The 26,912-nt window shown below is 36.8% G+C and overlaps 2 protein-coding genes across 2 annotated transcripts; both read right to left on the reverse strand.

Annotated features, from left to right (window-relative positions):
• Positions 1-7,060: 7,060 nt before the first annotated feature.
• Positions 7,061-7,918, reverse strand: LOC111640414. The gene has a single exon (XM_023386426.1). The coding sequence runs from the start codon at positions 7,916-7,918 to the stop codon at positions 7,061-7,063; it is 858 nt and encodes a 285-aa protein (XP_023242194.1).
• Positions 7,919-20,529: 12,611 nt separating this feature from the next.
• Positions 20,530-21,231, reverse strand: LOC111640415. Its single transcript, XM_023386427.1, has one exon. It carries the CDS (start codon positions 21,229-21,231, stop codon positions 20,530-20,532), a length of 702 nt encoding a protein of 233 aa, XP_023242195.1.
• Positions 21,232-26,912: the final 5,681 nt, after the last annotated feature.

Raw genomic sequence — 26,912 nt, forward strand, 5'->3', positions numbered from 1 at the left:
TATTGAAAAATATAAAAACAATAAAAAATTATACTTCAGATGTTAATTTAGTATCAAAAACGTAAAATATTTGAGTAGCCCAAGAAATAGCCAAAGATTGCAGCGCCACAGCACTAGCGAAAATTTAAATTTGCCTACTGGAATGCTTTCGGATAAACGACGCTGTGTTGTATCTGAAAAATAATAATAGTTCGTTATAAATACAACAGTAGCTAATTTAATTAAACTACTTTAAAAAATTGTTATATCTTTATTATTATAGTAATGGTATATACAATTGACGTGTAAATTGATGCTGCCCACGCAATTAATAACAATAGACACAATAATATTAAACCATAGCATAAAAAACATTCGAAAAACTTTATCTATCTGTACAAAAAGACCAATATACGTATATAAAGACAGCTTTCGAACGTAAAATGTACGTAAATAGAAAGTAGCAACATTTTTCATTTTTCATTGATTTCATCGAAAATTTTTCAAATATGTAAGAGTTTCGTCATCATTTCTTGAACAAAATATTTTATTGCGTCATTTCAAAAAATTTTATCAAACGGTTGCTAATAATAATAATAATAAAATGTGATAAAAATTAATATATTATAAAAAAGTATTTTCGTACAAAAATTGTTCCGAAAAAATTTTCTGAAGTTAACAATTTAAAGAATCTTGAAGTATATTAATGGGGCTTATAACTGAAATTTGCCTGGTATTTATAAAAGTATAACACCCTACTAAATATTATTTTAAGCGTTTGAAAATAAAAATTAAGATAGGTATTAATTTTATGTTTGATGTACTTGAAAATTGAACATCAGATGCTAAATATCAAAAATACGTATGTGGTAGTTTTGTTTTTAACTTTATTCTGTTATTGACAAGACTATGTCTTGTTTATAAAATCATACTGCCGGTTTATGTTACCAGCTTAGTGATATAAAGGAGTACTTGTCGAGAGTTAATATTTAGTACAGAGTATTAAGTCCAGAATCATTTGCGCATAAAAAAATCCAGACTTGTAGAGAGTCAGGGGATCGAGAATAGAGTCAAAATAAAATACAAAATGGCCACCCTGTTCTACAAACAAGCAAAACATCCACTTCAACTCACCGAAATCAGATAGAAGAGAGTACCACCCGCAGTCATTCTAAGAAGTGAACTCTGACCTTAAGACTGAACACGAATTTTTTTCTAAATTAAATAAAATTTGTAATCTAATTTTGTAAATTTGAGAATCTTTTAAATATGACGTTAAAACGGTTTTATATTGTTACAAGTGAGTTTTTTTTAACATTATCTAGTATAGTAAAATCGTGGAACCAATAAAAATTTGACGTATAGGGCAGAGGGCGCCACCGCGTGACATTCGCGCTTTGACCTCACTTTGCACCTAAACACTAACGAGGAGTAACATTTTTTTACTTCATTTAGTTAATATTTCGATTCGTCAGACGTGCCGATCTTGGATTTATATAATATCCCGACACTATTGTAAACATCGCGTGGCCGATGCAAATTAAGTAAATTATTTGCCTGGGTCATTTTTTAATTTTTACCGGCAGAACAAGAGACGTGTACTCCACGGACGAGGTAGAACGTGCCACGTACAGATTTTAGCCACGCCGCTATAGACCTTATACTAGGGTTGTCGTTACATCCGATGACATTATAATCGGGTTAAACAGTATATTGTTTGTGTAAAATAAAAAAATAATTTCAGACAATACAATAGCCACGATTATTTTTCTCAAAAACAAGAAATTTTCGTAAGTATCGACAAAAATTCAAATTCAAAAATTCGCTTAGTAGTGAGTCTCCGAGACATAATCTTGTCCCAAATACGGCTTTGCCGTTTTACTTGTTATTCAGGTAAAAGTGGTATTCAATTTACAAAATAATAAATGTGGTGTATAAAGCATCAGTTATATATTTTATACTAGCTGCAAGGTCCCGCTTCGCTGGGCATAAAGTAACGATAGTGAAGATTAAGATAATTACATTATAGCCAACCTTATCCGTTTTCACAGAATGCAAGAATTAGGTTCCCCGTTTCCAGACTAATTACAGAATTTTTACGTCCAGTCAAACGAACTATTTTCAACGTTTCTAGAACGTTTACAATCGTTCTATAATCGAACCAATAATCGAATTTTATGTTCGAATTTAATTCGAACAAATTCGAACATAACATTCGAAATAAAAAGCCACTTTCAACCACTTTCAGCCTCATATTTTCCGCACCCTTATAGCTATCGAGACGCAACCACCCCTATGCACGAATGGAGACATGGGGCTACTACCACATACAAACACCATTCACGTGCGATGTATAGTTTTGGCGAAAAAGTGAAATATAGGGTCACACACGTCTATTTATATATATATATATATATAATATTATTTTTCAGATATACCATAATTTCATCACTATCGGAAAATTTTATTCTTCTCTAAAATTTTTGGCATACATGTTCAAAGTATCTAACGTTTTTTATTTAATCGTTTAATATATTCGTTTAATATATTAAAAGTTATTAAAACAGAGACTGTTCAAAATGTGTTTTCCCTTGTCTTTTTATCGCTCAAAAAAAATTTACAAAACACTGAGAATTTACTTTTAATTGTAAACTTTAATCCTTATATATTAAATTAGACGAGATATTTACTCATGAATGCATAACAATGTAAAAGTAAATCGAAAACATTTAAAAAACCTTGTACAATGAAGTCTTTTGTCTTTTACATAATGTACTGAAATGCATAGTTTTAAATGAAAAAGGTCAAACGTCAGTGTGTTTTCAATTTGTTCTTAATGTGAAAAAAGACAAAGTCAAAGTTCGTGGCTTAAACAATGTTTGTGTTTACTGTTTTTTTTTGTGAACTTTACAAAGTATTCTAAACAACTGTCTTTATAATTGATTCATTTTCAGATAATTTGCTTCATGAAAAGATCCGGAGGAAGGCCTTTCGGTATATTCATGGCAGGATTTTTCTATATAAAGAAAAACTTTTTCATAAAGGTAAGTATTATAAATAAATATAAATAATCGTTGCAGTTTGCTTAACTGTACAGTGAGTAAACTGTAAACGTATATAGTGTGTTCAAAATTGTTTTAACAGGCATTTCGGGTTTATACTAAAACCGAGCTTTTTGCAATTGTTCTAAAATATAAAAAACAAATAATACATAACAATACAATAAAAATTATAATCGAAATACTATAATACTGTTATTAGGTACAACAACTTATACTTTTTCATATTACGCGAGCTTACACTTGATAGAGATTATTTGCTGATTTGTTTCAATAGTTNATTGTTCTAAAATATAAAAAACAAATAATACATAACAATACAATAAAAATTATAATCGAAATACTATAATACTGTTATTAGGTACAACAACTTATACTTTTTCATATTACGCGAGCTTACACTTGATAGAGATTATTTGCTGATTTATTTCAATACTTTCGGTTAGAAAGTGTTTGTGAAACTTAATGGTGTGATGTATTTGTCACATTGTTACATTTAGAGTCCGTGTATTTGTTTCTTAATGCATTTATAATTGTAAAAACGTAACTTATAATTAAGTATTATTCTTAAATATCAATTATATTTTACCTTAATTTAATTGTTATTTTGTACACCATTTTAATTGTTATTTTTACATCATTTTAATTGTTATTTTTTACACCATTTTAATTGTTATTTTTTACACCATTTTAATTGTTATTTTTTACACCATTTTAATTGTTACAGATGCTGAATTTACTTTATTCTATTTTGTCTTCTCTCATTGAAGTAACGGGAGATATGCATAAAAACAGATTCACTTCGATAATTGGTGCTAATGTTTTATGTAAAAACGAAAGTGTCGTATATACAGTAAAAGCCCGTTTGTCTGAATCAGTCTGAATCATTCGTTCCCTTTAAAGTGTGAACCAGAGAGGAGGTCAGAAGTCTTTCGCCTCTGTAACTAGTCAGGATGATACGTCAGGCGAGTGGAGGGAGTGTTGCTTGGGGTCGACGGTAAGGTGAAGGGCGTGATCAAGTAAAGGAGTCTACCATATTTAAAAAAATATAACAACAATTTATTAAACTAAGCAAAATGGACAAAAAGACTACACCAATAGCGTTTCTAAACCGCTTGATATCCGAGAGAGAGAGTTTTCTTGTTTTCATACCTTTTTGTAGGGTCCGTGACGTATAAGTCCGTGGAGCACTTAAATGTTTAAATAAAGGGGTCTTTTATCAACTAGAGCACAAATTTAAAAAGTTCGCGACTTTGGCAATAATACTGGTATCGACGATCGTATATCGGAATTCGGCGCGATGTCATCGGTCCGGCGTTCGTTAAGTGACTACCTTGAGAAGGGGTAAGAACGGCCTTTTATAGGTTTTTTTGGGGAATTTCTACCACGTGATCGGATGTTTATAAGTTAAAGGTTATAAGTGTTCCAGGGACTTAAACAAATGACGAAAGCTGGATGTTAACTATAAACTTTTCTGCAAGATGATCCGTAAGTTTTGCAAAGAACAATGGATGTTGCTAGTTATAAACGGAAAGTTCACACAAGCCCAGCTAAAATCGTTTTTTCTTCTAGGGCGTTACATAAACGAAAGTTTAATTAATTAACATTTTAGTTAATAAAGGAGCAGAATTTTTGTCACAAAAATTCTGGAAATCATATTTGTCCCCTTAATACTCTTGAAGAAAAATTAATTATTGTAATGAGTGTGAAAGAATAAAACATATCGAACACTATTTGTATATACTAACTAACTTAACATTTATGTAATGTTAATACAGATTCAGATTCATTTTATTAATAAAATACTGATTTACAGTACATACCTGGTGTCATAGACATATAACCAGGTGCAGACAAGAACATATTTGCATTATTACAGATCATTAACATTAGATACTACGGTAACATTACATGTGTAGTATGTACAGTACAAAAGATGGGGATAAAATAACAAGTTGTATGATACAGAAAACACATGCATTAAAATATTATACAGCAGAGAATTACAAAATACAGAATGTAAATAATAAACTGCAATACATTATAGAATAATAATGCAGACAAAGTATAATACAATATTTCAGTAGAAAACATTATACAATAGCAATTAACTAAATTTACAATGACTTATTTGAGAAAATTAAAATACATAAACAATAATATAAAATTCAGTAAGCAAAACATATAAAACATTAAGAAATTATAAAACAAAAAAACAGTGTGTTACAAAGTAATAGTACCTGTAGCAATAAAAATAAGACAATACAACACCGTTAATGAGATAATGAGAAAGGTTATTTGTATCCAGGAACGGTGGTGCGATGAAAGTATGCACTGATAAGCCTTGTGAGGGCCTCATAGGCGTCTTTATTGTCCAGGATACCGTGGGATTCATTGGGCCAGCAGTATCTGTGCGCCTCCATAGAGGACCTCAGAAAGTGCCTTTCGTGATCCAACATAAGACAGTTGAAGATATAATGATTCGAGCTGTCGTCCACACCACAAAGAGGACAATCAGAGTTTGCAGCTTCAATAAATTTGGCAAGGCAAGACTCTAACTTGCCATTATTTGTTAAAAATTGAGACATACGATGACATGGTTTGTACCAATTGTTTGAGAGAAATAGTTCAATATTGGGAATAAATTTGTGAGTAATTGGATGGTTAAGCGTGTTCCAATCATGTTGCCACTGCTTAAGTAAGTCTTTCCAAAGCATATTCTTGATGGTTTTAATGGTAGGACTATTATAGCAGATCCGGAGATTGTCGTCTTCACTGGCAGTCTTTGCAAGTATGTCGGCCTTCTCATTACCAAGTGTGCCCTGATGGGCACGAGTCCAGCTGACGTAATAGCTATTATTAGAGTTGTTAATGATGTCGTGGATACTGGCTGAGATAGGGTAAGAAGCTTGACTATTGAGCAGGGCTATAGAGGATTGACTGTCTGAGATGATGGACACTTTAGAATTGGTATAATTTAAGTCAAATCAGGCAATGGCCATTTTGATTGCATACATTTCAGCCTGAAAAGCTGTGCAGCCGGCACCAAGCTTGAACTGGCCTGAGGCAGTCTGCACATTGTCTCGGTAGACCACATAGCTACTGCCCACATTAGAATTGGTCTTAGATTTATCTGTAAATATTTGAATATCAGCATCATCAGGTCGCGAAAAGTTTAGTTTTTTAAGAGAAGCAAGGTGTTTAGTATCAGCGTATTGGACTGGTCGTTCTAACTCTTGACGATGTATTTGTTGATTATAATTATAATGTTAATACATTTTTTTTCATTAGATCGTCATCATTTCCCCATTTTGGGGATCAGAGTCACCCTTGTCCCGCTATCTGCACTACAAAGGAAACACTATCTTTATTCATTGTACTATTAAACATATTATACTTATAATCAAACAATTATAGTAAATTACAACTTATGTACTGTACATAGGCAGCTCGCCTTTACAAGATTGCGACTTTGTCGCAGAGATAGCAGCTCGCTTTCCCAGTCACGACAATATTGTTCGCGTGTAGGTTTTCACCTCCTGGACCAGATCTTTAGCCCGTATAATCATGTATAAATTCAAGCTTGTAATGTCCAATGTGTCTTTGACCAAAGAAAGTAACTGTGCTCTTTCCATATCGTACTTTGTGCACTCGTTAATTACATGGTCTAAACTATGTTTTCCATTTCCTCATTCACATTGAGTGTTTTGCTGTTTTCCAATTCTTTTTAAATATTTTCTTGTGTTACAGTGGTTAGTCAACAGTTGTGTGGTTATAAAGTCATTTGAGAGCCATCTTACATCATTTATATTTTCTTCTATATAAGGAAGCAACCAGAAGGTATGTCTCCCTATCATGCTATAACTCCACTCTTCCTGACATTCGTCTATTGATTCTTGTCGTAGTAGCCTTTTAATATATGATATTGGAATTTTATTATAAGTAGTTAATGTTAATGACGCGGCCTCTTTGGCTAGTACGTCTGCCTTTTCATTTCCTACAATTCCTATGTGAGCTTTCACCTATCTTATTTTGATCTTTAAGCCATATTCTTCTATTTGTTTCTTGGCTTCCAAAGCTATCATATTTTTGTCATTGAACTGCTTACGTGTCTGAATAGCAGCTCTACTATCTGTGTTTATTATTACTGAGCTAGTATGACAGGTAAAAATGACCCATCTTATTGTTTGTAATATTGCAAATAGTTCATCTTGATACACCGAACATATGTCATCTAATCTATATTGATCTTGGTAGATTTCCTCATTGTCTTTTATGACCAGGAAGAAGGCCCCTACCTGGCCCTCTACCTTAGATCCGTCAGTGTATATTTCTATCTCACTACTATCCTCTTCCTTCGCGATATTTATTGCTATCTGTTTGTAAGGTCCTGGTAGTATCATATCCGTTGATTGCATTTCATAATCTGTTCCTTGATAAGTTTCATTCTTAATGTTTATAGAGTATCCTCTTCTACACACATATGCCTTTGCTTTTTCACGTAGGATCATTTCTATTGTCGTTGTACCAGTTATCACCATCAACGCCTCGGTCGATGTCGTGCGATACGTTCTTGTCATTCTTAGTAATGCCGTCCGTTGCGCACTTCTTAACTTCCTTTTTATGCTGCCCTTTTCTGCAGCTATATACCACGCTCCTGCAGCATATGTTACCTTAGGAATAAATGCACCTTTATAGATTATATCGATGGCCTCTTTGCTGAGGCCCCATTTAGCCGTGGCCGCTCTGGCAAGTGCATTAAATAAGTTTGCGCCTACAGTTCTTACGTAAGTAGCATGCGGTGTCCAGGTAAACCAGTGATTTAGCACCACCCCCAGGTACATTATTTCCTTTTCTACCTTAATGCTGTGTCTCTCCATTTTAATAGTAGGCGATCTCTTATAAAGATCTGAGGTGTTTCCTCTTGTAAATATGATTGCTTTAGTTTTCCTAGGGTTAAAGTAGAGCTTAAGCTCGTTTCCCGTTTCTGATAATAATTTTAGTACTTTATTGCCTTTATCTTCAATTTCTCTCCTAGAATTTGAGCCAAATATTAAAATCGTATCATCAGCATACGCTAGTTCGACGATACCTTCTCTTTTATCAGCTTTTAAATAATTATCATATACTATATTCCAGAACAGGGGTCCGAAGTTAGACCCCTGTGTATAATGTTAATACAGTCGACTCCCGTGTAACGCTGCTGATTTTTCCGCTTTATATGAATTCAATGTTGTACGAGTCACTTAGATTCTACAAATACGTGTGCCGGGCTGTAAACGGCTTTCGGTATATTTTCCTTGGAATTAATAAGGAGAGGGTGTCAGGACAAGGCTGGGTGTCCAAGTTTAACAGTAGTCTATAATTCTCTTTGAGACCCAAAAAATAAAAATTTCTGTATTAACGTCAATATTTTATAGAGGCTTCATCATTTCGGAACCAACTGTAGGTGTAAGTTACAGTAAGTGAATGCTTCTTGAAATCATTTAAGAGTACAAGTAGGCTACTGTATAAAAGCAAATACATTTTTGTTTCCTTAGTAACCAGACAAACAATATCATAATTTGTTTGTTGTTTGTTTTTGATCTTTGACGCCCTGTATTTACGAAATCACTGCGCGATTGGTTGTTTCTCGCCTCCGTTATAAATCGATTTACTTTCTCACCAATACGAAAAGAATAATAATATTATGTTATACGAATCTAATTATATATATAGACATATCAAAGCTTGATATTCATTATAAAGCCAAACAATTGCCAGATTCAATCAGACTACTTTACTGCTGTGTGTTCTTGTCGCTTATCGTATCTCCCGTTTATCCAACACTTGGCGAATCAAGCTAACTTTAATGGATTCCGATACCAATGACACTTTCTCTCCGAAGTATGTCGGAGAGAAAGTGTCATTGGTATGTCTTCGGAGAGAAAGTCAAAAATTAATGGTTATTGTACGGCATGTATTGTGGATAGAATAATGCTTATGTTTAAGGTTTTTCGATTCGACGTTTTTAAATCTTGTCCGCGTCATACAAGCAATAATACTCGAAGAAAAAAGACATTCCTCGAAACTAGTTATAAGTATTATACGGTTTTCACAGAATACTTACTGTTTTCGATGGCTTGTCTAATGTTCGCAAATATTTTTTTAAAATTTAAATTATGTACAGATTAGATTAATGCTTTAAAGGGCGATTCTATATATTTTGCAATTATAATATTTTTTCTTTCTGTATTTGCCTCATTCCAATATAGTTTTCTAAAAAGGAAAAAAAATATTTTTCTTACAAAAAATTGTACTAGATTTTGAACGTAAGGAATTTTTAAATATCATTGACAGATTTCTCTTTATCGGTTGTATTTTATTATTTTCAGTAATTACGTCGGGAAATTTTGCTTTAGCATTTTTTATTTTCCCAAGTTACGAGCAATTTGATGATTCGTTATTATATATAACGTCTTGTTATTGTTTTAAATGGCTTTGGATAACGCTTCACGATTGTCAGTTTATTATTATACTTCTGAGTGTTTTGCTTATTTTTTTGACCAGTAAAAATTAATTTTCTAGGCTGTCGTCAGATCTATCAGAGTTCAGAAATGAAATTTCACTGGAAAGTCTGCTTGATGTAATTTCACTGGAAAGTCTGATTGAAAAACATACTGAGTTTTGGGAGTATTTTCAACACATCAATGAACAATGGGAATATTATTTTTTTCTGTGTTATGGATATCTTATTTACATGACAAGCTTTCTGGTTTATATTTCAAGTTTTATAGAAATAGATAACACTGTGAAACCTATGTTACATTTTTCAACTTTATGCTATTTAATTGCTACTCTTCTTTTCTCTTTTCGAATATCTCGCGTAAGTTGATTAGTAAGTACACTCGAAAATTTAATTTAATTAATAACTTTTCGTAGTATTATAAAAGAAATGACTTTTATTATTTAATTAGATTTATGAAAACTTTATATTTATTGGAAGATTCTCATTTTCGTATATTCCTATTACAAAGANTTTTAATTATTTTAATTATTTTTATTTCCAAACTGATTTTAACCAGTTCTATAGTAAGGTAACATTCCAATAGACAATATGCAAAGCTTTTTTTTTCAGTTTACAGCAGTATTTATTACACAAAATTTAAGTAAAGCTTAACATGCCGATCTTGCCCCGATCTCCCCTATATCAGAAGATTTTCCGACGCGTGAGCTGGCTACATGCGGTTGTCCATGCGAGAAGCACGGATTCTCCAAATTTAGCCCACACAGTTGCAGCGATTGTCAGAAGCACGATATTCCCCATTTTTATATAGGCCTATATTTTTTAATCCTTTATAATTTTAATTATTTAATTGCTCCTTCCTCTCTTCCTTGGCACGTTGTGAAATTTCTGATAGTTGGATAATAAACCGTTTTATTGTAATTTGTCTTTTTAAATTATTTTGAGTCGATATTGAAATTTGGAAAAGGGGGATACCTAAATTGGTAAAATAAAACCGGTAAAAAAATATCGAATTTCATCCTACAACTTCGGTAGTTGTTTGGAGTACAGTTAACGTTTTAACGAAGTTCGAGCGAATACATAATTAGCAAAAAAAAGTTGAAATAAAGTGATTAAACAAAAATTATTACAAATATCGTAAATAACAGTTCACAAATGTATATTCAGATTCATTTTATTACTAAAATACTGAGTTACAGTACATACCTGGTGCCATAGACATATAACCAGGTGCAGACAAGAACATATTGGCATTATTACAGATCATTAACATTAGAGGTTACAGTAACATTACATGTGTAGTATATACAAAAGATGAGAATAAAATAACAAGTTGGATGATACAGAGAACATATGCATTAAAATATACGGCAGAGAATCACAAAATACAGAATGTAAATAACAAAATACAATACATTATAGAATAATAATGCAGACAAAGCATGATACAATATTTCAGTAGAAAACATAATACAATAGCAATTAACTAAATTTACAATGACTTATTTGAGAAAATTAAAATACATAAACAATAATATAAAATTCAGTAAAAAAACAGTGTGTTACAAAGTAATAGTACCTGTAGCAATAAAAATAAGACAATACAACACAGTTAATGAGAAAGGTTATTTGTATCCAGGAACGGTGGTGCGATGAAAGTATGCACTGATGAGCCTTGTGAGGGCTTCATAGGCGTCTTTATTGTTCAGGATACCGTAGGATTCATTGGGCCAGCGGTATCCGTGCACCTCCATGGAGGACCGCAGGAAGTGCCTTTCATGATCGAACATAAAACAGTTGAAGATATAATGATCCGAGCTGTCGTCCACACCACAAAGAGGACAATCAGAGTTTGCAGCTCCAATAAATCTGGCCAGGTAAGACTCGAACCTGTCATGATTTGTTAAAAATTGAGGCATATGACGACATGGTTTGTACCAATTGTTTCAGAGAAATAGTTCAATATCGGGAATAAATTTGTGAGTAATTGGATGGTTAAGTGTGTTCCAATCATGTTGCCACTGCTGAAGTAGGTCTTTCCAAAGCATATTCTTGATAGTTTTAATGGTAGGGCTATTATAGCATATCTGGAGATTGTCGTCTTCACTGGCAGTCTTTGCAAGTATGTCGGCCCTCTCATTACCAAGTGTGCCCTGATGGGCACGAGTCCAGCTGACGTGATAGATATTATTGGAATTGTTAATGATGTCGTGGATACTAGCTGAGATAGGGTGAGAAGCTTGACTATTGAGCAAGGCTATAGAGGATTGACTGTCTGAGATGATGGACACTTTAGTATTGGTATAATTTGAGTCAGACCAGGCAATGGCCATTTTGATTGCATACATTTCAGCCTGAAAGGCTGTGCAGCCGGCACCAAGCTTGAACTGCCCTGAGGCAGTCTCCACATTGTCCCGGTAGACCACATAGCTACTGCCCACATTAGAATTGGTCTTAGATCCATCTGTAAAGATTTGAATATCAGCATCATCAGGTCGCGAGAAGTTTAGTTTCTTAAGAGAAGCAGGGTGTTTAGTATCAGCGAATTGGACTGGTCGTTCTAACTCTTGACGATGTATTTGTTGATTATTGACATGGATGGTGTTGCCCCACTTTAACTGCCAGATTTTCTCTTGTAGTCGGATGTAACTGTCAATAGGTGCCTTCCTCGCAAGGATTTGAAGAGAAGGGTTTGGGGTTGTGGAGTAAGCTTTGGTAATATGCATTAAGGCAGTTCTTTGTGCAGCAATAAGTTTGCGCTTGATGTGCACCTTGCGAACAGCCCACCCCCAGCTGCCGCAGGCGTATGTGATGATTGGGACAAAGATCTGGTTGTATATGGTATCCATGGCTTCCGAGTTCAATCCCCAACGTTGCCTTGCAATGACAGCAAAAGTATGAAAAATCCTGCCAGTCCGTGCGGTGATATACTCAGTATGGGCGTTCCAGAGCAGCCTGTGATCCAGAACCACACCCAGGTACTTAATGTTCTTGTCTACAGGAATTGTTTGTCCAGCCATTTTAATTGTGGGAACACGCAAATAGAGATTTCTGTTTCCGGGTTTATTGAACACAACGCACTTGGTTTTTCGGGCATTAAATTCCAGTTTGTACTCTTTCCCCCATTTTAGTATTTTGTCCAGGATATTATTGCCATTCTTTTCTAAGGCTGCTCTAGAGCTGCCTCCAAGAAGGACCAGGGCATCGTCAGCATAGGCCACGATGCAATGCTGTCCAAAGTCTTGAACAAAAAAGTCATTAAAAATCACATTCCAAAGAATCGGTCCACATACAGAACCCTGAGGGCAGCCGCGGACGATTTTTCGTCGAATGATGTGTCCTCCACATTGAAGAGTAGCCGTTCTGTCTTTTAAATAATCACGTAGTAGATTATATATATTTGCCGGGCAGTTCATATTTCTGAGGTTTTGAAGGATCATTGGCCACCAGGCACTGTCAAACGCCTTGACGATGTCCAGGCTGATGGCCAGAACGTAGTTATAATCTTCAAGAAGGTGGTTCACCGAGTTGACAGCTTTATTGATGGCATCAGCAGTTGACCTCTGTGGCCGAAAGCCAAACTGAGAGTCATGGAGAATGTTATTGGACTCTAGGTGCCACATTAACCTATTGTTTACCAGCTTTTCAAGGATTTTGCCAAGAACTGGCAAGAGAGAGATAGGCCTGCTTTCAGAAGTGTTCCCAGGCTTGGGAACAGGGACGATCCTGGCTAGTTTCCAGGTCTGAGGAAAGATGCCATGCCTGAGGCAGGCATTGTAAAGCTGGGAGAGCTGCAAAGGAATAAGACTCCAGAGGATTTTTGCCAATTCTGGAGTGATGTTGTCATGACCCGGTGATTTCTTGTTACAAAGTCTGTGAAATGCATTATTAATCTCGTGGGTACAGAATTCTGGATCGTTCGAAGTGTGGGTATTGAGGTCAATATTTTGGCGAATCGTAAGATATGAGTTGGTGTCGTTGTGCAATGGGTCTTCCAGACAAAAACTGTCTATTTTCTTGTCTGCAGCATGAAAGAAATCTTCTCCGGCAGTGTCTGAGGGCAGAATTGGTTGATCATGCTTTGGTTGATCATTGGTTGGCATGCTTTTATATCTTTTACCATTGGAGTTAACTCTCCCGGTCTCTCTCACCGACGTCTAAAATACAGCCTGAAAAAAGCCGATTGGACTGCCCTTCAATTATTTCTCGAGGATAATATAGTGCCTTGTGATCACGACGACCCCAATGTGGCCCATGTACATATCGATCACAACATTGAGGTTATCAACACGGCATGCAGTTCACATATTCCCATGTACACCAACAAGCGTAAACCAGTCCCGTGGTGGATATCTGAGTTGACAGGCCTTAGGAAGGAAAATATCCGTCTGAGGAAAAAACATCAAAACTGCCATACCGAACCTAATCACACCAACCATAAGCAGCTATACTTTAACCATTTTCACTTGTACAAAAACACAATAAAGCATGCAAAACAGGAGTCTTGGAAAAATTCCTGTGCCTCTACCACTAAGAACCCATGGGGTTTCATCACAAAATTTTGTACCGGGAAGCTGAAACAAATGCATATATAGAAATATTTTTTGCAGGGAGGAAATGGTCTTCACAATTTAAAATCGATCGAACACACAGTGATATGTTCATATAAACGCGCGCCATCTCTCGTAGGATAAATGTACTATGCCAAAAACGTTCGCGGGAGTATATTAAACAACTTCCCAAAGTTTCGTGGCAATCGGATAAACGGTGTGGTAATGCATGAAGGACATACAGACAGACACACAGACAGACAGACATTTTTATATATGTAGATGTGTTTCCGAGTCACGTGTTTCCGAGTTGCAAATCCAGCGAACAATCTGTGACCATCAGAAAACCACACGACTTGCGCTTGTTGCAGTTGCGGTTGCCTGCGCAGCTGGAAATCGCATGGTGTGACCACTGCTTAAGCGTTCCAAATGCTTTTCTGTAGTGACTGGTGGGGTCCTGATGGGCGCATTTACCGTGGTACCATGTTCCAGACATGTCTGATTGAGAACAAATCTGGAGAAACGTGCGGGCCAGAATAGAAGTTATGTCTATTATTGTAGATGTTCCGTATCACGTATGACAAGATCGTCATGCTGAAAGAGAAAATGGGAATCATTCAATTCTTTCTTCAGAACACATAAAAAGTGTAGGAAACAAGACTGAATTGAATGCCGTATTACCACTAAACACTAATGAGAGCATTGGCATTTTTTTAGCTTTTTCCGTGATGTATTTGATGTGATGTGGGGTGTGAAGTTAGGTCTCTATTCGAGAATAACACCTAAATATTTAATTTCCGTTGTTTGCTTTATTTTGTGAGCACCTATTCGAAGGGAAAGCTTCTTGACGAGTAATGCGTTCCTACCAACTATCACGCTTTCGCATTTGTCAGTGTTAATGGGTTGCCTATGCTTAACCTCTTCATTCCTAAATTGCCTCCTTAATCTAACAACTTTTTTCTTGTTTTCTAGCTCAGTGATCCACCAAGGAACCTTTCTTGTATTTACAATGTTTGACCTCGGAGGCAATAACGTGAGAGTTAGTGATTGTATTTGTAAGCCTGTTGACAAGATGGTCTAAGGTGTCATGAGTATAGTGACTGTGGTGAGGGGTACCAGCCCAAATGTTATTGAAAGTGTCGCGGAATAATTGGCAGTTCGTGCGAGTACAGTATAGTGAAAACTATGATTATTACTAGTATTAATAGTAGTGTTCAGTTGGGTGAGGATATAGCTATAGTCACTGGCAGAATCTGTGTCGGCAGTGTAACAGTGGTCGACCCTAGGGATGATGTGACTGTTTCCTAATGTTAGGTCGATCTAACTTTCTCTTGTGGTACAGGAGTAGGTCAGAAGGGTGTTGGTGTTCAAGTAAGTAAGGCTCTGTTGGGCCATGGTTTCGTTAACTATGTTAGCCCTAGGGCCATCTTTTGGACTATGCCAGATCACAGACTTGGCATTGAAGTCACCTCCTATTAGGATAGTTTTATCTTTGTATCAGTTTAGGAAGTGATGAATGTCTTCTTTGGCCATCTCAATGTTAGTGGTGTCTGGAATGTAGACAGAACATTTATAAAGGTAAGTGTTATTGTCTGTAACACAGACGGTGGTAGTGTATTCTGTGGTGTGTTGGGAGACAAGGCAGGCGGTAATGTTTTTGTTCCTGATGATAATACTAGCCTTGATGCGATAGCCATGGTCCTGAGCAGGATAGACTTTCCAGTCATTGAACCTGACTATCATGTTGTTAGTAGTGTAGGCTCTTGGATCATGATGATGTCTGTATCGTGTACATTGGAAGTGTGAATGAGGAGGGAGCAAGCAGCTTTGCATTTCTGTGCATTAATCTGTACTAGTTTGCAGCTGCCTGTGTTCGTATTGTGTATGGGTGTATTATTCATAGCTGACTCTACTGGCAGCTTGTTTTCATGCGTTTGATTATGGGACAATGTTGAGAGAATGCGTTATGCGTGATCTTACGTTTGCTCCTTTCTGGTAGGGTGTTATTGGCCTTCACACAATTAACGCAGCACGATTACTGATTTGTTAATTCAACTGTTGTGTTTTTTAATAGAACTCCCGAGCCGTTTTTTCCTGACACTCGAGATAAAAAATGGACCTTCTTAGGTCCATATCCTAATAACACGTAACAAACTAACAATTTAAAATCATTTCAGCAATGGCGCTTATTTCCATACCTTGCAGCAACGTACGTTCTCATGCATTTCACAAAAGTGTTTTCGATTGACTACATACAATTTATTTTCTCGTCGCAAAATCAAAAGAAAACGACAGAAACGGTAAGATTAACTCATGACTTCGATCTATAACAATTTATGAGAATATTTTCATAAAATTACAGATGAATCGTGCGATGGAGTTCCACGCATTGTCGTGTGGTATAAAATCAATATCGGCTTGGCTTGCGAGAGATGCCATTCAAGAAAGTAGAGAAGCTTGTGGAGGCCATGGATATCTGAAAGGTAATTCGGATAATATAATCCGTTTTATGTTGTAAGACATGAATTTGGTTTCATATCTAAATGTTCAGAGGCATAAGGTTAGGCAGAATAGCATGCGAGCCACCTTCTTGATTGCACTTTATACGGATATCAGTTAGCAAAATCAGCTTCTACACCCCAATGATAAATGCCTACGAATGGCCCACTAGACTATGATGCAAATATGCCTATTTACGTTGCAAAACTATAATTAAAACGTAATGCAGAAATTGGTCAATGGTGGGCCACTGTATTGGAAAACAGCGGAATAGAAAAATCGTTTCATTACTCTAAGCGACATCTATAAATAGATAGTTTGAGGGTTTGTGTTGTTATTTTACTTGTTATATTAAAATGACTATATTGTAAGTGTTTTCTTTCTGCATCGTGTGCTCCAATTGTCCTAGTTAAAATACTGTACAGTCGACCCCCCTATAACGTACGTTCCTATAACGACAATTCCTATAACGTAGCGAAAAAATTGTAGCAACTTTCCTATAACGTCGTTTCGCGACAAGATTGATAGAGTCTGGACCAATAGTGGATGAGCANATCATCAATTTTTATTAGTATAAAGAGTGGGAACCCTGTTACTCAGGGGCTAAGTAATTACAATTATCAAAAAGAAAATATACATATTACAAACAATAATTCAAAAATTTACACCAATAATTATTTTTCTTACAAGTTCTTAGATTTTATCTATTATTTGGTAGTTAAATCTTCCTTAACAATTTTAATTACAAAATTATACAAGTTATACAGCTCTTTCTTTGAGAGTTTATTTAGGTTTTCTCTAAATTCTTGAGTTGAACTTTGCTGTATTATGTAAGATATTCCGAATAACTTTCATATTTGAGTAAAGTTCTCACAGTCTTTCAGTATGTGTAATAATGAAAAGTCTTTGGAGTCACACCAGATTCAGATTCAGATTCATTTTATTAATAAAATACTGACTTACAGTACATACCTGGTGCCATAGACGTATAACCAGGTGCAGACAAGAACATATTGGCATTATTACAGATCATTAACATTAGAGGCTATAGTAACATTACATGTGAAGAATATACAAAAGATGGGGATAAAATAACAAGTTGTATGATACAGAAAACATATGTATTAAAATATTATATAGCAGAGAATCACAAAATACAGAATGTAAATAACAAAATACAATACATTATAGAATAATAATGCAGACAAAGTATAACACAATATTTCAGTAGAAACATGATACAATAGCAATTAACTAAATTTACAATAACTTATTTGAGAAAATTAAAATACATAAACAATAATATAAAATTCAGTAAGCAAAACATATAATACGTTAAGAAATTTAAAAAAAAAAAGAAAACAGTGTGTTACAAAGTAATAGTACCTGTAGCAATAAAAATAAGACAATACAACACCGTTAATGAGATAATGAGAAAGGTTATTTGTATCCAGGAACGGTGGTGCGATAAAAGTATGCACTGATGAGCCTTGTGAGGGCCTCATAGGCGTCTTTATTGTCCAGGATACCGTGGGATTCATTGGGCCAGCGGTATCCGTGCGCCTCCATAGAGGACCTCAGAAAGTGCCTTTCGTGATCCAACATAGGACAGTTGAAGATATAATGATCCGAGCTGTCGTCCACACCACAAAGAGGACAATCAGAGTTTGCAGCTCCGATAAATCTGGCCAGGTAAGACTGGAACCTGCCATGATTTGTTAAAAATTGAGACATACGATGACATGGTTTGTACCAATTGTTTGAGAGAAATAGTTCAATATTGGGAATAAATTTGTGAGTAATTGGATGGTTAAGCGTGTTCCAATCATGTTGCCACTGCTGAAGTAGGTCTTTCCAAAGCATATTCTTGATAGTTTTAATGGTAGGGCTATTATAGCAGATCCGGAGATTGTCGTCTTCACTGGCAGTCTTTGCAAGTATGTCGGCCCTCTCATTACCAAGTGTGCCCTGATGGGCACGAGTCCAGCTGACGTGATAGATATTATTGGAATTGTTAATGATGTCGTGGATACTAGCTGAGATAGGGTGAGAAGCTTGACTATTGAGCAAGGCTATAGAGGATTGACTGTCTGAGATGATGGACACTTTAGTATTGGTATAATTTGAGTCAGACCAGGCAATGGCCATTTTGATTGCATACATTTCAGCCTGAAAGGCTGTGCAGCCGGCACCAAGCTTGAACTGCCCTGAGGCAGTCTCCACATTGTCCCGGTAGACCACATAGCTACTGCCCACATTAGAATTGGTCTTAGATCCATCTGTAAAGATTTGAATATCAGCATCATCAGGTCGCGAGAAGTTTAGTTTCTTAAGAGAAGCAGGGTGTTTAGTATCAGCGAATTGGACTGGTCGTTCTAACTCTTGACGATGTATTTGTTGATTATTGACATGGATGGTGTTGCCCCACTTTAACTGCCAGATTTTCTCTTGTAGTCGGATGTAACTGTCAATAGGTGCCTTCCTCGCAAGGATTTGAAGAGAAGGGTTTGGGGTTGTGGAGTAAGCTTTGGTAATATGCATTAAGGCAGTTCTTTGTGCAGCAATAAGTTTGCGCTTGATGTGCACCTTGCGAACAGCCCACCCCCAGCTGCCGCAGGCGTATGTGATGATTGGGACAAAGATCTGGTTGTATATGGTATCCATGGCTTCCGAGTTCAATCCCCAACGTTGCCTTGCAATGACAGCAAAAGTATGAAAAATCCTGCCAGTCCGTGCGGTGATATACTCAGTATGGGCGTTCCAGAGCAGCCTGTGATCCAGAACCACACCCAGGTACTTAATGTTCTTGTCTACAGGAATTGTTTGTCCAGCCATTTTAATTGTGGGAACACGCAAATAGAGATTTCTGTTTCCGGGTTTATTGAACACAACGCACTTGGTTTTTCGGGCATTAAATTCCAGTTTGTACTCTTTCCCCCATTTTAGTATTTTGTCCAGGATATTATTGCCATTCTTTTCTAAGGCTGCTCTAGAGCTGCCCCCAAGAAGGACTAGGGCATCGTCGGCATAGGCCACTGTGCCATGCTGTCCAAAGTCTTGAACAAGAAAGTCATTAAAAATCACATTCCAAAGAATCGGTCCGCATACGGAACCCTGAGGGCAGCCGCGGACGATTTTCTGTCGAATGATGTGTTCTCCACATTGAAGAGTGGCTGTTCTGTCTTTTAAATAATCACGTAGTAGATTATATATATTTGCCGGGCAGTTCATATTTCTGAGGTTTTGAAGGATCATTGGCCACCAGGCACTGTCAAATGCCTTGACGATGTCTAGACTGATGGCCAGAACGTAATTATAATCTTCAAGAAGGTGGTTCACCGAGTTGATAGCTTTATTGATGGCATTAGCAGTTGACCTCTATGGCCGAAAGCCAAACTGAGAGTCATGGAGAATGTTATTGGACTCTAGGTGCCACATTAACCTATTGTTTACCAGCTTTTCAAGGATTTTGCCAAGAACTGGCAAGAGAGAGATAGGCCTGCTTTCAGAAGTGTTCCCAGGCTTAGGAACAGGGACGATCCTGGCTAGTTTCCAGGTCTGAGGAAAGATGCCATGCCTGAGGCAGGCATTGTAAAGCTGGGAGAGCTGCAAAGGAATAAGACTCCAGAGGATTTTTGCCAATTCTAGAGTGATGTTGTCATGACCCGGTGATTTCTTGTTACCAAGTCTGTGGAATGCATTATTAATCTCGTGGGTACAGAATTCTGGATCGTTTGGAGTGTGGGTATTGAGGTCAATATTTTGGCGAATCATAAGATGTGAGTTGGTGTCGTTGTCCAATGGGTCTTCCAGACAAAAACTGTCTATTTTCTTGTTTGCAGCATGAAAGAAATCTTCCCCGGCAGTGTCTGAGTGCAGAATTGGTTGACGTTTCAGCTTCCCGGTACAAAATTTTGTGATGAAACCCCATGGGTTCCTAGTGGTAGAGGCACAGAAATTTTTCCAAGACTCCTGTTTTGCATGCTTTATTTTGTTTTTGTACAAGGTGAAGATGGTCAAAGTATAGCTGCTTATGGTTGGTGCGATTAGGTTCGGTATGGCAGTTTTGATATTTTTTCCTCAGACGGATATTTTCCTTCCTAAGGCCTGTCAGCTCAGATGTCCACCACGGGACTGGTTTACGCTTGTTGGTGTACATGGGAATATGTGAACTGCATGCCGTGTTGATAACCTCAATGTTGTGATCGATTTGTACACGGACCACGTTGGGGTCATCGTGATCACAAGGCACTAGATTATCCTCGAGAAATAATTGAAGGGCAGACCAATTGGCATGTTTCAGGCTGTATTTTAGACGTCGGTGAGAGAGACCGGGAGAGTTAACTCCAATGGTAAAAGATATAAAAGCATGGTCATCAACTGAATCATCTAGAATCTTCCAGTCACTGATGAGAGGGAAGCATTCAGTAGAGCAGGCCGTCACATCAATCCAGCTGTGACCCCGGCTTGATGTGAAGGTAGGTGGAGAATTGGGATTGTTGAGTATCAGCAGGCTATTGCGAGCGTAAAAATTTTCAAGGAGACGGCCGCGGCTGTCCAGGCACTCCCCTCCCCAAGTAGGGGAGTGGGCATTGGTATTTCCAGCAACGATAAAATATGCATTAGTAAAGGTGTCCATGATACTTTGGATGTTGCTAAGGATTTACTTGAAGTCTATGTCTTTGGGAGAATAATAATTTATAATAATATACCTCTGGTCGTCTATTATAAGTTCAGAGCAGTAGATGTACTGAGTGCTCAGGGTTCCGTGATGAAGAATAGAGAGGCAGTTGTTTACTGCAATAGTCACAGCCCAGGGGTAATCTGAGGTGCCCCTGAGTGGGGTACAATTAGTCGGAAGACAGGCGGGTTGATTTTTCACACAGTAAGGCTCCTGACATAAGATTAGGTCGTAGTTATTAATGATAGAAGTTAGAATGGAAGTTGCAGCAATGCTCCTTCCAGCATTGAACTGCAGGAAACTAATTTTGTTTTTATTTTGCTGATCCGTAATCGGTCTGTCTTATTAGATTGGATTTAATTTTCTGAAATATGTGACATGAGCTGTCCCGAGCGTTGTGTTCAGCATTTCCAACCTTGCCATGCACACAGTTACAGTTAATACACGTAGGTGTTTTGTCCTTATTATTACAGTTCTTGTAAGAGTGCTCTCTGCTGCAGTGACTGCAGGTGGCGACAGTTTGGCTGCAACTTTTCGTAGAATGGCCAAAACGGCAGCATCGGAAACATTGCAGAATGGGACAAAAGTCCGCGATTCTGCACCTGGACCATTCAAGGTTTAGTTTGCCCGAGATTAACAAATGTTTGCGTAGTTGAGGTGTCACTTCAGCCACCCAGTTTATGTGCACATCAGCTTTCTTCCCCATAGCAAACTTAATATTGAGAGCTTCTCTAAATTGGTCTTCAGTGTAGTTTTCACTTATAACGTCATTCTGATTATAAATTAGAAGTGCCAGTTCTTCCTGGGGAATCTGTGCAGGCACAGAGTATATCACTATGTTAGGTAGGCGTTTTCTAGGCTTCTTCACGATGATCTCAGGGATTTTGTCTTCAATAAAAGTTTTAAGCTTATCGGCATCTGCAGCCTTCTTTAACTCGACAGCCAAGCCACCGTTTCCAATGTTTCTAATTTTGTCTACACCAATGTTCAATTGGGATGGCTTCACCTTATCATATATTATTTTCCTCAGTTTATTACAACTTCTGTCATCGCTCTTATGATATAGAAGTATTACCTCAGTGCTGCCAGCGGGAGTCTTTGTGGTTTTTGGGTTGTTGGTAGAGTTTAGAGTCTTCCCAGATTGCAGAATGGTGCTGTAGGATGCTGGAGAGGTGAGGAACAAATCCATTTTTTCCTGTATGCACGTTTGGTTTTTCAGAATTTCTTGCACCAGGACCATTGTTTAGGAGCTCTTCAAGTTTCCCAGTTATATTCTCAATTTGTTCTCTAGGAGCATTATGACATAGCATCTCAGCTATGCTATTAACATTTTTGGTAATGTTGTCATTACTTTTGGTAAGACCATCCAACTTAGTGATTATTTCTGTGAGTTTGTGGTTGAGATCTGGGTGATAGTGGTCAGACGAACAGCTCGTTTTAGGCGGCAGGAGAATAGGAATTGGGGAAGTCATGCATGTGATGAGAGAGTCTTTGAGGCAGGAAGACTGCAGTCCCTTGCCGACCGGAGTGCTACCAGAAGGAGCACTTGCTGCCTTATTCTTCTTCTTATCATTGGTATGTGAAAGCACCTCAGATCCTTCCTGAGAAGAAGGTTCACTTGGAGAAACTTCCTTTGTAGCTGAGGACACAGGTTTTACCAGTATGCAGGTTTTGATGGTGGTTTCCGCCAGGTCGATGATCTTCTGTATCTGGTTTGAGAAGTATCTTGTATGAGCCTCGGTACTGAGGCGCCCTTTAGGGTTGTCCACAATGTACCCCTTAACTTCATCGGCGATACGATAAGCATCCTCAAGAAATATTGAGAGTATACGAGAGTCCATGATGAGCAGTTAACACACTTGAACACAAAAGTGCAGTAGTACAAAATGTAATTGTATATAGAGAAACCGCCAGCCAGGAAAGATGTAGTGTAGATGTATTTGTGGTAGCAACAGGAGGCTCAATGCCCGAGAGACTCTGTGTCGACAAACTGACGTTTGGCAGCACAGAGGGAAAAAATAATCTGGCTGGCAGATAAGAAAATACTTACCAAGGCTGAGCTAACCCTAAAATTAGGCCTAGCTACACAAAACTTTGAAGGAAAAAAAAAAAACTCTAACTCCCTGCCTCACTTCTCCCCTTGCACTTCTCCCCTTTCTCTCACTCCTTCTCCTCGTCTCCCCCGCAACCCCTCGTAATTTATTATCTTAACAGTTCTGAAATGTAACATGCCTAACCCCACCTAGATGTGCTGGAGTAAAATAAATATACACCAAAAATATTTAAAACTTACTATTATATTGTCCAAAAACTTAATAACGTGACCGTTAACCCCAGAAAGTAAAATATTACATTTAAATTCGATAAAGTGACGAAAATTATTAATAGCATCATTAAAATAATCAATTCCGTTATACTATAAATTAAGTTAAATCTATTCTTACAATTAATTCCTTAACCGTCAAAATAAAAGTTATAGTTGCTGTGATTAATAGCCATTACACCCATTAAAAAAATTCGCTAAAGGATGTTAAAACACCGTTAAAGTCCATTATAGCCGTCTAAAATTTAAAATTTAACACTTAATCTCCACTGTAAAACCTTAAACCCTTATAATTTGATTAATATTAAGCGCTACCCCCTTTTAGGATCTTATTGCCTAAGCTAACTTTTAACTAACCCCTTGATGCCGCCCCCAGAGATTAAACCCCCCGATAGAATTTTACTAAAATAAAAATTAATTAATTATTTCCCAATTAGCATACTTTAACAATATATATGTCAAACGAACCAGGATCCAGAGTAGATTACATTAGTATCCTCTAAGATGTAATGCAATTAATACTTTCGGCACAATCACAAAAATTCCACAGAGCACAATTTAACACATCCTCCCTCCTCGAGCACAAACAGTAGACTCTGGAGTCACACCAATGACAATTTATAATATAATAATAATAATAATAATAAATTTTTGTCATTTAATGTAACTTAAACATATTTAAACATGAATTCTTGAATGCCATTTATATTACATGAATGTCAATTAATATAGTTTTTATTAATTAATTTGATTTAAATTCAACTGTGGTGTGTACCAAAATACAAATGTAGTACCGTGTTTCCCCGAAAATAAGACATCCGCAGAAAATAAGACCTAGCACAGATTTTGCTGAATTGCGAAATATAAGACCTCCCCCTGAAAGTAAGACCTAGCGAAGTTTTTTTTAGTCCTATCGGTCATTGACAGATGGTTGAAAATGGCCGTTGGCTTTTTGAAAGTACAGCCACTGATTGGTCAGCAGACAATTATGCCACACAGCATGATTTGCATAAGACTATGGCTTGGGAATCACAGATTTGCATAACGTTACGGCTGGTGATGGCTAATTGGTCGGCCGGGAATAACGCCACATTACATTTGCACAGTGCTACAGTTCAGTAAGCACTAATTGATCATCGAGTCCGTTGTTGACGCTATAAAAAGGCGACAGTTTAACACATCGGATATACGTCACTCTCGTCTAAGTTCGACTTGGGAATTTTTTTGTTCAATAATAAATGTGAATTCTTCTTCCTGGAAAAAATAAGACATTCCCTGAAAATAAGAACTAGTGCACTTTTCAGAGCAAAAATTAATATAAGACACTGTCTTATTTTCGGGGAAACACGGTAGCTTTCCTACATGCACATTGAAATGTAATTTAAATAGCAATGTCATTGATGATTCTTATTGTGATGCAACGGAATCTTGGCACAACTAAGTTCTGAATCAGTAGTCCTGTCATTGATTGGTTGGGCTGTTGACTTTCTTGAACATGGGAAATATAGGGAATTGACCATTGGTGGTGTGAGATTCTGGGGGCAATTAAGTAATTAGATTAATTGTAGCATGGAAAAAACCCAGATCTCCACCTGGCATTTCTGTTGCCCTCTGGTCAGATAAACAAGAGACGAGCGAATGTCTTAGCAAAAGCAACAGTCTCACCCTTTGTTTTGAGAAGGTTATAAGATAAATACCAACACTTGATTGTTGACATCTAAGAACTGCAAATTTGTTTAAATTATATCGTAAGAAGAGTCACAGCACCTGTTGGAGAATATAAACAATCTGCCTGGGTCATCAAATTCTTACGGCCCTCATCCGTCAAATTGATGGCACATCTTGAACTTAGTATCACTACAGTGTAAGTCACCTGATTAAATTCCCACACTCAATGAGGATATAAGGAGCTCCCACTCAAGTTCAGGGCAGACTCCACCTAGAAGCTGAACTGAGGCTCTCATCTCCCATCTCCTCATCCTGAGAAGATCCATAATTGTCTCACTGACTTTCATATAACCAGGATCAGAAAGACATTTGACTATTTAAGAGGTATCCAATATAGATTTATGTAAACTCTCTCTCAGTATATTAGTTGTTAAGTTTCTAACTTGTTGATTGTAACCTTTGTATATGTATGAAGGCTGTTTCTTTTTCAACCTCTGATGATCCATAAAACAAAGATAAATGTAAATAACAAAATGAATTTATTACCAAAAGTTAAGTACAAACATGATTACTTTTTGACATAATCACTGTGAAGATTGAGGCATTTGTCTATTTGAGAGAGCTTTGAAAATCCTCTCTTCATAGAATGTTGCCACCAATATGAGATGAGTCCTAACATTGTTTTGAAGATCATCATTAGTCTCAAACATCTGCCCTGCTAGCCACGTTTTCATTTCAGGAAAGAGGTGGAAGTCTTCACACATTAAAAAGTTTTAAGCTGGGTGGAAGTCTTCCATCACCTTTAAACACCCAGCGTGTTTAAAGGTGATGGAAGCTACGATTTAGTGCTGAGCGATTTCCTCATCTTTACTGAACAGAAAACATGGCTAGGAGGGTAGAGGTTTGAGACTAATGATGATCTTCAAAATAATCTTAAGGCCATCTTGATTCACTGGCGGCAAGATTCTTTGAAGAGGGGATGGAAAATTTATGACAAATGCTTTAATCTTCACAGTGATTATGTCGAAAAGTAACCATGTTTGCACCTAACTTTTGGTAATAAATTCATTTTGTTATTTACACTTGTCTTTGTTTTATGGATCATCGGAGGTTGAAAAAGAAACAGCCTTCATATTTAACTCCTTTATGTTACTTATTAAATTTGTTGTTTTATTTAATTGGTGTTGATATTTGTTATTGCTAGGACCGGTCACCCTATTGACTTATCCACAGTTTTCCCACTCGATATACAGCCTTCCTACTTATTATTTCAAATTCAGATAGCCATCTAGTGACAAGAGAATAGGACTCATTGTTCCAACACCACTGAAAGGTTAGGGACAAACTTCCTAACTTGCAGATTATCTCACGATGGCCAGCTCTGCCAAATAGTTTGTTTGTCAAGCAAGTTATCATACAGCAACTGGGTACAAAAATTAGTTCAAAATTTAGTTCATAAACTGAATTGTTTGAAAAGCAAGGCATTCAAAACCGAAGGTTTGACTGTATTAAGAAAATAAGTTCAGGGATAAAACATCTTAATATAATAGTAAGTTAGTAGACAAATTTTACATTTGTTGTAGATCGAAAACATATCTAATATTTGAAGTTTTGTGTGCATTTTTGCTTTAATCTAGCATACAGGCAT

The sequence above is a fragment of the Centruroides sculpturatus genome, unplaced genomic scaffold (assembly GCF_000671375.1).
Source record: "Centruroides sculpturatus isolate CEXI.00-Female unplaced genomic scaffold, Cexi_2.0 scaffold1251, whole genome shotgun sequence".
Lineage (NCBI taxonomy): Eukaryota > Metazoa > Arthropoda > Arachnida > Scorpiones > Buthidae > Centruroides > Centruroides sculpturatus.